The 14,254-nt window shown below is 36.2% G+C and overlaps 1 protein-coding gene across 5 annotated transcripts in view; it reads right to left on the bottom strand.

Annotated features, from left to right (window-relative positions):
- Positions 1-14,254, bottom strand: part of PTPRM (protein tyrosine phosphatase receptor type M) — a 699,551-nt gene that overhangs the window by 217,037 nt on the left and 468,260 nt on the right. For all 5 annotated transcript variants that reach the window (XM_039845844.1, XM_039845843.1, XM_039845845.1 and 2 more), the window contains one exon: positions 3,547-3,679. In XM_039845844.1, the coding sequence (XP_039701778.1) occupies positions 3,547-3,679 (133 nt within the window). The remainder of the gene's footprint in view (positions 1-3,546; positions 3,680-14,254) is intronic.

Below are 14,254 nucleotides of genomic sequence, written 5' to 3'. Positions count from 1 at the left end.
GTAAATGTATAGTACCGTCATCATAGGCTGCTACATAATAGAAAACCTGATATTTTGGAATTTGGAGGGACTTCAGAGATCGTCTAGTGCAAATTTCTGAATTTACAAATGAGAAAACAAAGGCCCAGAGAAGTTAAGAATCACAAAGTGTGGGTCAGGCTCACGGCTACGAATAGGACCCTGGATTTAGAATGTTACATTAGTATAGAGGGCCCCTGTGCCTAACACATGCAAACATACTTCAGCTTACTTTATCACGTATGTGTGAGAGAATGCCACTGTTGTACTCTGATATATGTGGAGCCATATGGTCCCCTGGGATGAAGAAGGGGAGCACAAGAAGGGGAGCAGAAGAAGAGCAGAAGCAGAAGCGCACTCCCCGCAATAGAACTGCACTTCCTGCAACAGAAGTGCACTCCCCACAATAAAGTTGATGCCTGCCATTTCATTCTCATGTCGGCCCCTTGTGCATTCTTCTAACTGGACATCTCACCACTGAAACTTTCCCTTCTCCAGCAGCTCGGCGCTGACACAAAGCTAGTTAAAATACAGATTTAGGAATTCCCAGTCTGAATTCAGTGTTCCTCTGCGGGGGTTGGGAGGTGACTGAAATGGGTTAAGGAGGTCAAAAGGTATAAACTTCCAGCTGTAAAGTAAATAAGTCATAGGGATGTAATGTACAGCATTGTGGCTATAGTTAATAATATTGTATTTCATATTTGAAAGATGCTAAGAGAGTAGATCTTAAAATTTCTCATCACAAGAAAAAATATTTTTGTAAATATGTACGGTGACAGATGTTAACTAGATTTATTGTGGTGATCATTTTGTAACATATGTTGTACATCTGAAACTATATAATGTTATATGTCAATTATACCTCAATACAAAAAATAAATTGTGTTCCTTCTAACCAATGTAGCTTATTACGTCAGTAACACTCCCACAACTTATCCATAAATTAGTATCTTGTTTGAATCATTCTGTTTAAAAATAAAAACTTTTAAAATATAGATTTCAATTTTTGGGAAAAAGCTGAACAATTAAAAGTTTTAAGAATTTCTATTAAATACGACTGTTTGTACCACATGACTATTCAGGTCTATGTCATACATTTTTTTTTTTTTTTTTTTGTATTTATAGGCATAGTATATTGGAGATTTGACTTACAGAAAACATATTCTATGTTTTGGAGAAAACAAATACAAAAGTGGCACATGCTGTGAAAACAACCCTTTTAAGATTATTATCCAGTAAATAATCATGTAAAGTTGATATGAGTTATCGGTATTTAGTCTAAAGTTGTATCAAGGCCATTTGTAACCATAGGCAATCTCTTTAAATGCATAATTTATAACATAACCTCCATGACTACCTGAGAGACTTAGGTAGAATAATGAATTAATTTAGCAGAAAAGACCCTTAGAGAATGAGTTAAAATTTAGCTAAGGTCACAAGGGCAACTGGATTAGTTGTTTCAGGCTATTCCTCATAGAGACCTTGCTAGAGGACACAAAAATCTACATACTCCCACAACTTAAAATAAATCTCTCCAAAATGTTTAGTTTGATTGTCCAGGCATCGAAGGGACTAGTGTTGCTTAGAATTTATATTGGATCATATTTAAAAAACAACAACAACAACAAAAAACAGTACTAACTAACCACTTATACCCAAGATAAGCTATCTACATAAACATCAAGGTGGAGAGAGAGATGAGAAACATCTAGGAGAAAAATATATGAGATGAGAGAGAAGTAAAAGAGAAGGAAAGTAAGAAACGAAAGAGTTACAAAGGAAGAAATAAAGAGATAAATAGCTAAAGAAGAAGAAAAGAAGGGTAAAGGAAAGAGAGGTACAGAGAAGTGAAACGAAAAGGAAAAAAAGATTTAAAAATTAAATCAAGTGATGGGTGAACAAAGAGAGAAAAGAATAGAGAATGTGTGAAAGGTTAAGAAACTGTTGAAATGATGGGGACCAGTTAGTGATAATACAGCTGGGAGAGAGCAACAGTTTGTCCCTGTGGCCTAAGTAGAACAATAAACATAAAATAAAGAAGTAAGAAAAGACTATGTATGTATATATTTGTATACTAACTCACCCCTTAAATGTCACTGTTACCCAAGTTTTTATCTTCATCCTTGACTTCCTTCTTATCACTCTACGATCACTCTGAGTGACCTCATCCGAACCCATGGCTTCAGCTCCAGGATATGTTGATGACTTTGACTATGAAAAGTATTATTCCTAGTCCATACCAGCACATCCAACTGCCCAGTGTACATCTCCACTTAACTTTACAGGAACAGTAAACTTAAAAAGTGCAAATCTGAATTCTCCATCTTCCCTCCCCATGTATGTTCTACTTTTTATATTCCACATTTTGGTGAATGGTAGTATCTCCACTAAGTTGTACAAGCCAGTAACAAGGTTCTTTCTATATTATTCCATCTCGTTTAGCTTCTGCCTCCAAATGCTTACTAAAACTTACCTCTTAATTTTTCTAAAGTTGCCCCCTCATTCAACTTGTCTTTCTGACTCTAGTTTTCTTTTCCCCCTCCACACTGTGCTATACCCTAACATCAGAGTGGTGTTTCTAAGATAAAAATTACATCATGTTACTACCTGCTTAAGAGCCATCAGCAGATTTTAGGACCAACTCCAACTTCCTCAGATGACCAGACAAGACTTTTAAGACTTCACTTTGCCAGCCTCTCTATCCTCACCCTACTCAATGACTTTACTCTCACTCTACAGTTATTTTAAAACTATAGAGCAAAGAAACAAGATTTGAGTATTATCTCTGTTGGAAAATTTTCCCATTGCTCCTTATCATCTATTTTTACATGTTGATAACTTTTATATAAGTTTTTGCTTATTTTCACAAAACAAAGACTTTGTATATTTTTCAAGTATCAGAGGTTAAAGATTGCTTACAATAGTCACATCTGCTGTTCTCCTCCCCTAGACCACCTCTTGGCTAAAAAGGTCAATCTTATAACTTTCAATGTGCTCTACTTCTGGTCCTTAACCATGTCCATGCCCTGTATTTTTATCAGGCTGTTCTCTGAGTATCTCTTTCTCAAGGAATGTTCTGTTGACTAACCCCTGGCACGGTGCCTACACATAACATGGGTTCAATAAATTCTGCCATTATCTTCATTATAATGAGAGGGAAAAATTTTCTTTCTCATATCTCCAAGAACATCAAATACATTAAGATGTCAGTAATAAGTACTAAAAATTTCCTGGTGAATATATGGCTTTAAAGATTCTGCAGAGTTTTATGTATGAACTTGTGAAAAAACACAATTATTATGTTAACTTGGCATGATATGCTTTGCATATTCATACAAAATCACAGCCATTTTCTCTAAATTTTGTCCCATAACCTTGAAAGCAATATGATGAAAACTATCAACGACCAGAGTAACAGATGTGTCTTGGTCATCAAAGCCAATTCAATAACTGAATGTTGTCACACACATGAAGCAACCTGGCAACAATGGGGTAGAACCACGTCTTTGGCAATAGCGAGGAGCTCACCTTTTCTTCATCACCAACACAACTCCAAGAAATATAATAACAAACAGCAAGATGCCAGCAATGACTCCAGCGATTTTAACTGTATGGTCTGTTTGTTTTTCAGGTTCTGGGACGGGTTTTGGAGTGGCAGCTCCTAAAGAAGAAAGAGAATGAAAAAGAGAGAGGGTGGGTAAGAGAGAATAAAGATGTTACATTTTAAAAAAAATTACTGCATGTAACAGAGTAATAAGACTTATCAGAGCCTGCAGACAGACCAACTTTGGCTTTTTTAACACCTTTCATATGCACTTAAAGGAGTATAATTTTTCACATTGTTCTTCAATATTTTATTAAATCATAACGTTAAGTTGGATAGCACACTCGCAACTGACCCTTTTATAAGAGTCTCTTCTCAGTTTTTAAAATATTTTTATCATCTTTATTGCCTCTCAGCTCTTTTTGCCATTTAAAAACTTGCTAACAACACAATGACTATCCTAAGCCTTTATCCAAATTTGATTTGCTGGAACACTTTCCTCAATTATTTTTCATAAATGAAGCAGTAATTCCATAACATATTAGCCTAAACACCTGGAAACATGAGATAAGCGCACTTATTATGAATTTTACAATTGTTTTTTTTTTTTTCCACACAATAGAGATTTCCCCACCTGCCTTTAGAAATCTAAATCTAGGTCACATCTGGCAGGCAAAAGACTCCTTCTAAACAATTTATTCACAACGTAGGAAGCAGCTGATGATCACACTACTGGCACCCATATTTAATATCTGTTTAAATGAGATAACCAGAACCTTACAGTGGCAACTGTCTTAGCCCTCCTGCTTTCCCATTTTCAAAACACCGTTTGTCCTGTTTATGGCATAATATGATGGAATGTAGCATCCATGTCTGATGAAATATCCATTTCCTCTGCTAAATGAGTTCAGGATGAAAAATATTAGGAAGGTAATGTTCAATTCACTAAACAGCATCTATTTTTTAAAGGGCTTCTACCTTTTTAATCATGACAAGATAGTGCTCAGCATCTGAGCCATCATGTCACCCTCACTAAGTAAACAGATCATTCTGAAAGGAGAAAAATTGTATGTTCAAATTTCTCACCTTAGAATTTTCTTCTTATTTTTGTTGGTAAAATGTAATTAAAATTGAATGTTGGTACCAGCCTTTTCTACCCTTTCATTGGGTTTTCCATTCATGCTTCATCTGGTTCTTGAAAAACTTAACCATCATTGTGTCTTGTGCATTCTAGACTGGGCTTATTCTAAGATGAATCATTTTAGAGAAATATAAAATACCAAGCTATAATTTTCCTTCTGTTTCCACTGGGACCATATAAACAATATTTCTTTCAAAAGGTATTTATATGAAGATTTTATAGGATGCCTCTGCATCCTGAATATAGCCATGGCCATCAGACTGGCAAAGCTAGTCAAGATCAGGGGAGAAACACAAGGCAGGTGGAGGACCATAATCATCTGAGTTTCTACTCTGTGTGTAAATTCCAATCAAAGTGACAATAGTAATGTGAGTAGTGATGTAAAGATCACACTTTATTAAATACAAACCCTTCTGGATAACCCTTTATAGCTTATTCTTATTTCTAATAACATCGGAAGGATGTCTATCTATTTTGTTTGAATGAATATCCCTCAAACTAGATGTCCAGATAAACTTTGAAAACATTGATGTTTATTACTTTTTATTGAATATCACTCCAAAATGCCACTGGAACATACAACCAAGTGGTTGATTTGGAGGCTATTATTACATTAAATTGATAGGCAAATTTAAAGATAAATGTGTGTTATAAAAATATAAATAAAAAGTAAAAAGAAAGCAATCCATATAAAAATGACATATTTCAAATTCATGAAACTGAAAAAAGGTCCAATATTTTTAATTTTGATTTTCTATCCAATTAAAAAAATGTACTTTAAAAAAATAAAGTCAAATTAGTTTTATTCTTCCAAATGGGACCATACTGGGAGCAATTTCATTTATCCCACTAGTTATAGCTTGTAAGTAATCCAAATATATTTTCAAAATAAATGATTCACTAAGTTTTTTTCTTGTAACATTTACGTCTGTAAATACAATAATTGGGAAAGAATTTATTTAGAAAAACTTTACATAGCTTAAAAATCTGAATATAAAAAAATCACAGTTACAACTTATATGTTGTAAACAGTAAGAGAAGTTTGTCCTGTTAATGGTCATACATCTGCTTCTGTTAACTGGGAAACTGGTTGTGTTTTACTTTAGCTTTTTACCTATGCTCTATGAGAACTGGTGAATAACTCTACACATCTGTGGGTCAAGAAGAAAGATCAATCTGCAGCCTTTCATTCCCTTTATGAAGCAGGCAAGCGTATTGCTATGCAGCCAGTGCACCTCAATATTATCATTCTTTAGCACTTACTTTTAACTCATTTCACATTGCAGGTCAAGAAAATGAAATGTCTTATCTCTGCAGGACACAGTTGCAATGTGATTAGGGTAGCAATCATACGAAATGGGAGAACAACTCAAAAAAGGTGGGGAGGGCTGCCTGGCGCTGTCTGTGAGCCACCTACCTGCCCTTTGCCTGCAACAGGGCATGGCCACTAGATCACTGTGATGTGCCTGAATGAAGGGATTGATTTGGATGTCTGAGTTTAGCAATACTCAGGGGAAGCATGAACATAGACCAAGTTGGGATGAAATAAATCATGGCCCTGAGATAAACTCATGAAGATGTGTGTCATTAATTCCAGGTTCACATTGGGTACATGTTATTCCTGCCTTTTTCCACCTGATCTGCCCTCCGGACCTTCCTGAAATGGATATCTTTATGTTCTCCTTCCACATGATGCTCTTCTCTCCTTTGTTTCTTTGGAAACATGGTTGTAAGCTGTCAGTCATCCTCGGACAGAAGACAATTTGTGACAGAATGTGGTTGCAAATGATAGATTGCTTTTTCCTCCTCACCCAAATCTATGAATTTAACATTATAATTTAGAAACTGATTGGCATAAAAGTTGTTTTCATAATATTTTCGCCTAGGTCTTATTATTTTCTTGCCAGGTTTCCAATGGTATAAACTTTTATTCTTTTTTTAAAGGGGTATAAATTCTAATTCTTGGTGAAAAGGCATTTTTTTTCTCTTCTACTGTGCATTCTGTTTAGAGTTTACTGAACATTTAGTTCATTTTAAAGAGAATAAATTCAAAAGTATGTGTTTAACAGTGGGCATTATCTAGGCTTAAACATATTCATTAAGATGATGAATAAGCTAAATATCTCTAGGTGATTGAAGATGAGAGGCTGCTAAAATTATGGAGCATAGTCTTCACAGATGCCAACTCTACTGACTCCTAGTGACAGCTCTAAGTTTCTTTTTGTTTGTTTGTTTTAATAACTAAGAAAATAAAAGAGTGCTATTTCAGTGAGCCTGCATTATTTAAGGTTTCAGATATAATATCTAACATGAAAAATATCATGAGGTTTGGGCCCAATTTTGACTCCTGAACCGGCTGTATAAAATCTCCTGGAAGACCCAAGGATGCAAGCCCAGAAGACCATAAAAGATACCACTGCTTCTTGGAGCCACTGACCCTGCTGCCCACAGCATCAGGACTGTCTCACCTTGAGGAAACAGAAAGCTTTCCTAAAGGGAAGGGAGAGGAAAATGAGGAAGAGCTGAAGAGGCAGATTGGCCATGGAGAATCTCTGCTTAATGGTGACGTGTGTAGGCTGTCCTAGAATGTAGGGGGAAATCAGCAATATTGTCCATTTATTCAACAACTGTTTATTGAGTATCAACTATGTGCCAGGCACTATTTTAGGAATACAACAGTGACCATATAGATAAAACGAAGACCTCTGTCCTCATAAAAGTTACATTCTTTCCCAGATATAAACAAACACAGTATGCTGGATGTTGATGGGTGCTCCGTTTTGAGAGGTGGAGAGAGAAAGCAAATGGGTGGTATAGGATGTTAATGAGGAGAAGGTCTAGGGGAAGAAGGGAGAACTAGACACCTGGACTTTTTGAGAAAAAGAGCACAATGAGATGAATCTTGGTAATCTTAAGGCAGATAGTAATGGTGAGAGGTAATGGTTGGGGTAGGGGCTGAGGGTTAATTCAGGAGCACAGAGCTCTAGGACCTCTATTCACTCCTCATAACTAGGATGATGAAGGGGAAGAGTAGGAGAAAAAGGCAGAAAGTGATACTACACAGAGTTACATCCTAAAGGTGGGCGGAAAATGATCAGTGATCAAATTAGTGGTGGAAGCACTCCTGGAAAGGATACCCGTTAGAGCAGTCTTATTCATATGATACAGCTAATCTTGGTTTTCGCAGCCTTCAAATTAACAGCTCCTTACTGAATACCTTTTATACTCAAAGCACTGTAACTAGGCTCTGTGGGGGAATTTGAAATGAGTAAAAAGACTGACACCTCATCCCTCACAGCACAACACAAGAAGCCACACTAAGTGCCATGGATGGGCTACAGAACCCACTGTGGAAGAGTGGAGAGTGAGATTAGGAAAGACTCCTTGACAGAGGTTGCAATACAAATGGGTTTGAAGGACAGGGAGGATTCCAATAGATGGGTGGGGAGGATACCTTATAAGCCAAGGCAGGTAGGGCACACAAAGAGGTCTCTGTGATCCTATACTCGTTTAGTTTGTCTGGAGCTCGGTGCAGGTAGGAAAGTAGTGGAAGAGATAGTTTGAATAACTGAGGCTTTATGGTTTAAGGTGTTGCTTACTAGCTAGAACAGCCTGTACTAGATTTAAGAAATGAGGAGCCACAGAGGATAACAGAGCTGTGTCTTGAGAATAACTGAGCAGGACTACTCAGGATCACAGAAGAAAGGAAAGGAAGGTCATTTAAAGAGCCATGGAAAAGCTATCGCCTCACCCAGGCTAGGAGCCTCCAAAGTCTAATCTAAGCAGGCAAATGGAACTGAAAGGACACAAGGGACTCACAGAAGGCACCCCACTGGCTGCACACAGGTGAGCTCAGGTCTCAGAGTATGAAGGACTGGGTGGATGTTGGTGCCATTTATGGAAATATGTGGCTGGTTTCCTGTTGGGGGAAACATGTATTTGGGTTCAATGTTTGAACTAAATCCAAGGAACAAAGTACTTCATTCTCGCTACATGCAAAATGTTTCAGTGTCGAACCAGATACCACAATACCATTCTTGGTATTTTGGGGCAAAGAGAAACACTTTGGGGACAGCAAATGTGGGAATTGCTTAAAAGAGAAACTGAGTTGATGAAGAAACCTTATGAGATGAGATGGGAGAAAAAAGTAGAAAATACAATGAAAGCTATGGAAATATGTAAAAGTATTGTTCCTCTAAGTATGTGTCAAAGAGCACTGGTCCCGAAAGATATTCTAAAATTTCAGTTAAGGAAGCCTTAGACACTTCGTACTAGCATTTTTATGAATTATAGAACAGAGAATCTACTTTAATTAATTTTCATAGGTCGTTATTTTTTACCTTTTGCAGAGGTAGATTTCTTTTTTCTCAAAATAGCAACAACCTAGTTTTAAAGATTAATGTGAAACAGTTCATTTATGTCTTGTTGCTCAGAGAATTAGAATTCTTTGCAGTTTGTGTTTAGTCTTTTACAGTTGTATCTTAACATTATACACAATTGTGAAACATCTCCAAGATTTTCATTTATATTACATACCATTGTTTTTCTTCCTGGAAGTGAAAAGTCAATCACTACTCCTAGAATAATCTACATTCACACTTTATGTATTATTTGTAACCTGATTATGCTTTTGAATTTATAACTCTTTCTTTGTCCCTAATTTCCGCCATAGGGCATGCAGAGCTTGTATGACTTACAAGTAATAATCAGAAACATAATTTTTCATGTAAAACTGAGATACTGGATTGTCTGATATATATCATCTCTAAAAATTAATATCCTTTTTATTTTTGTTCTAATTTCATGACAGGTATGCTCTATTTATTGACGAGGCCAACTCTCTGTGGGTAAGATAATCTATCAAAGCCTTATCACTCACTATCTGGGCACTAAAAGTTTCAAAAGAATTATTAGTGCTGTTACTATTCTGATGAAATAGGCTTGTTTTTTTCCATCTGCATTTCTCAAATCATGGTCAAGTAATAAAAATGAGGAAGCGGTTTGCTGATAATAAGGTAGTTACTGTATTCACCTTTCATATAAAGTGAGTAATCGATAAAGGGTATGGGAGTGGATGCCTTCGAGGATGCACCAGTTAAGAGTAGACATTTCCAACAGTTTGTGTGAAATTAATGTTGAAGGCATTAAAATATAAACCTACTGTGCCTCAAATTTTCTTCTGGACTTTGTGCCTTGGTATAGCTTATGTTTTGCTCTTAAAAATCATTCCTGTGGGAAAAAAGATCACTACAGCTTCCTGAACAAAGTAGTAGGGTTTTTGTTTGCAAAAACCCTTTCAGCTTTTTCTGTGGCCTTAAATTGGTAATTCACTATCTTATCAAAAAGTAAGTATGTACACCTAATAAATTCTATGTGCTTGCTGGAAGAATCAGTATTTCTAATGTTCAAAAAATGTACAGAATCTAGCAAAATGCATGCAGAAGTGTAACATGTCTTTCATAGATCAATGAGCCACAGGCACAAAAGGTGGCCCTTAGAAACATATCGAGGGTTCCTGGGGTCTTAGCAGAGAGCAGGGTCACATAATCCCTTGACTCTCATTAGTAAACATACATTTTTTCCTGAAACAATGAAGCTCTTTAATAAATAAGGCTTACGTTAATTGTGTCATTCTGTCCAGTATATTCTAGAACAGAGGTTTACTAATTATAGAGAGTTTAAGAACAATTTGGAGAGTTTTTGAAACATGCAGATGGCTGAGTTCCCCACTGACTCCAGATCGAAGGTCTGAGGTAGGACCCAGGAATCTATATGTAACACCTTAGGTGATTCCCTACACAGCCCGGAGAGAAATCCAATTCGAGAACCATTGCTCCTAAAAATCTGCGAGGCAAGTTTTCACAGACTGTGGCAAAAATGGGGAAAATATTTATTTGAGTTGTTTTTGAAATACCTCCTGATATATTAATATCTTACTTTATCAGTTAGCCAATTTCTTTTACTGCACTATTTAAAAATATCCCTTTGTACAATTAAGAGGCAAACCTGGTGGGCAAACCTCAGTTTTATGCTTAGCCACAGTTAATGATTGGAAGACATTTTTAACTGTCAAGGAATTTAGTATGCTGACCAACTGTCCTTTTGGAAGACCTGCTTTATATGCCAGATATCTTACACAACTCGTATAAGGTGTAATTAATACTATTTTACAAATGAGGAAACTGAGGCAGCAGACAGTCAGAATAAGTAGCCTGTTTAAGTCAGAAAAACAGGAATCAGGGGGCTACACGTTGGACCTAGGTGTGTCTGTGAAGTCCATTCTTTTCCCCTGCACCACGACTTGCTCCGATAATACAGAAAACTCAGGTGATTATTGCTAACACTCTGGAAGACAAGACTTATTTAAAATCATCTTGAGGATTTTAAATAAGAGGTGAACATAACAAAAGAATGAAACCAACCAATCAACCAACCAACCAACCAACCAACTAACCAACCAAAGTACAGAACAATGCAATAAGAAAAATAAAATCCTGAAAGAAAAATAAGACAAATATATGAGGACAAAGGACTTCCTGGACCTACATGCAGAAAAGAAAGGCCTAGTAATATAGTCAACGTGATTCTGAAATGTATAAAGGAGTGACACGCACATAATCCTTTTAGGGCACAAAATGCTGGTCCAGGTAGAGATGCTGAAAAGGAATCAAAGAAAAGAAATACAAATGATCTGCAGGGTAGAAAAGAAGGACTATGAAAAAAGAGAAATGAAATTGAGGTTATATATCTAACTAAGGAGAAGACCGACCAGCGGGTGCTCTGACAGTCTCTCATTTGAGCTTTTCAAGAGTAAGGACTACTTCTTATCTGCCTTTGATGTCTAGCGATTAACACATGTCTTTGACTAAACAAATGTCTTAAGACAAGTAGGAGGAATTTATAAAGAGAATAATGTGTGATCTATGTATGTATGAGGCGTATTTTTGAACATACATACATAGGCTTATAAGTTCTTACAGAGAAAAGCTACATCTTCTCCGCCTCTGTATCCTTAATGCTTAGAATGTATTATGTATGCAATAAAAGTTAGAGCAAATAAATAAATTTCGGTTGTATATAAAGGACATTTTGACCCCCAACACGTAAAAATGAAATAAGTTACAAAGGAAGTTTATTCCTTCTATCCTTAGGTTGAAGAGTAGTCACATGACATTAGACAGGTCAGTTTTCAACTCTCTGCCCAATCTCTAGAAAATCAAAAAATGCCATACTCTCATTATCTCTTCTCCATTCCCACTGCCATGAACCTGGTTTATTTCTCTTCTGGACTTTTGTTTGTACTTGACTCCCAAGTAGACATTGCATCCAGTCTCTTTTATATACTGCAGCCATACTGATCTTCCTAAAGAACAGCGCTAATCAGGTCACTCTTTCATTTAAAATACAAAACAAAACACCTAGAAGTTTCCTAATGCTTATTTCAAAAGGCAGTCAAGGTCTTCCATGAGCTGGTTCTATCCCCCTAACTCAACGCCTCTCTTTCTACTTTCCTTCCTTCACGTATGTTCCAACCAAATGGAAATGGTTTTCCCACACATCCAATATGTCCCCTTCTCAGGGGCTCTGCTTCTGCTGCCTCTTCTCCATGGCAGCATTCCTCTACCCACTTTTTGTAGGTTTAAAAGCCACCCACCCTCCGAAAAGCCTTTGCCCAAATACTGTTCGTGATTGCTTTGCAGAAAGTATTCTCTTCCTTGCTGAACTTCTGTAGCACCTTGTTTCACTGCTCTTGCATAGAACTTCCTACTTTCAACCTCGAGTTCAGTTATTTTGATAAGTCCCTTAGATCACATACCAACATAAGTTCTTTGTGAAAAAACTGGTTTTACTTTTTGGCCCTCACATGGCCTGGCCTAGTATCTTATTATGTGTCCACAGTACTTGCAGAAACACATTTGCTGAATCAAAGATCTCTCACAATAAATCTCTTTTAAATTTTCTGTCTTTTGCATTTGCACTCTTTTCATAGCCTACTCATTACTTTTTGATTTACACTGAAGTTCTCAGACCTCGGACAACAGGTATAAAAGGAAAGAAGAAAGATTAAAGGTAGAAGTGGAAAGCAAAGACAACAATAGGTTCTATTTTGTGGTCTTTCCTCCACTGATCTCCAGTATTTAGTGAGGGGGTTATTAAGAAGAGAGGCATCTGCAGCTATTTTTGGATGACCTTACATGGGCATCAAGACAACATACTGAGAAAGAAGAAAAATATCTGCGCATTGGTTCCACTGAGTATGCCAAGAGACCGCCAGCGAACAGAGGAAAAGTTTTGTCAATATGTTGATGACAGATAAAAGTCTTTACCAGTAAATTTACTGACTCAACTTTCACCAATGATAAAATGAAATTAATAGAAAGAAATAGCATGGAAATAAATACTAGTGGCAAAATGTTATATTTCCAGCTCCAAAGCAGTGAAATATATATCTGTCAATGATGAGAGAGTTAACTGCGTACATACATATTGGAGAGACAGGAAATGAGTATCTGTCAAGAATAAAGTGTTATAAACTCAATACTTGTAATGATTAACTGGATATAGACCATTTTTCATGATCATATATGGAATTTGTTTTAGAAGTCTTTAAACTAGCCAAAATTCTGCTGCAGAGTAATTACAATGGTCCGGGGCACTTTAGAAAGCAAAAAGGAGAAACTTCTAATACAATAATGCTAATATGATTCAAAATATTAAGAATAATTTCACTTAATAAAATGATTATATCATTATCATGACCTGCTTTGAAATCATTTTCTAATTTCCTTATTACTCATAGGAGAAATAAAGTACAAATCTTTATTTGTACTTTATTCCCTTTATTAAGCCCCTAAAATTCCCTTTATTAAGCCCCTAAACTGGCTAAAAGACACATGTGACTTACTCTGATATGGTCTTTACCTATGTGCATGTGTGTGTGTGTATTTATGCATAAATATACACCAATAGCTAAAGAAATTATTCAAAGACACGGAAGAAGAACCCACCAAATTGGTCAAAAATGAGTAAAAAAGACAGCACCTCGGCAAAATCCCAGACATAAATTGGTCTGCCAAATGTGTTCTAAGAGCTTCAACTTGAAAAAGAAACTATTATAATTAATAATATACTATAATTAATAATTGCATCATTAGCAATACCAATAAGTAAATTATACATATTAAACTGTACATCAATTACATTGTTGAAGTGATGTATTGCTTGGATATTTACGAGAGTCAATGAGAAAACTCATCAGAGATAGTGATAGATGTGCTGAGCAGATGCCATTTATTAAGCCCAAGGCAGGTGCCAGGCTTATTTCTAAAGATCGTTTCTCAGAGATAGTTTTTATTCTTCCAAAAGAAAACAACATGTTGAAAAAAACTTTTGATTCTTCTCATTGCCTTATAAACTGCTCTATATTTTCCAACTTCATACCCAGTGTCTGAAAAAGTTATTTAATGAGATCATCTATAACTCTTCTTAATAGAGTTCTATTAAAGTGCATCCTCTTAGGTTCTCTTGAGAATTGATGTTACTGAAGGACA

The sequence above is a fragment of the Pteropus medius genome, unplaced genomic scaffold (assembly GCF_902729225.1).
Source record: "Pteropus medius unplaced genomic scaffold, Ma_sr-lr_union100, whole genome shotgun sequence".
Taxonomy (NCBI): Eukaryota; Metazoa; Chordata; class Mammalia; order Chiroptera; family Pteropodidae; genus Pteropus; species Pteropus medius.
Note: the sequence above shows the minus strand (reverse complement) of the source record. Positions and strands in the feature narration are given on the sequence as shown.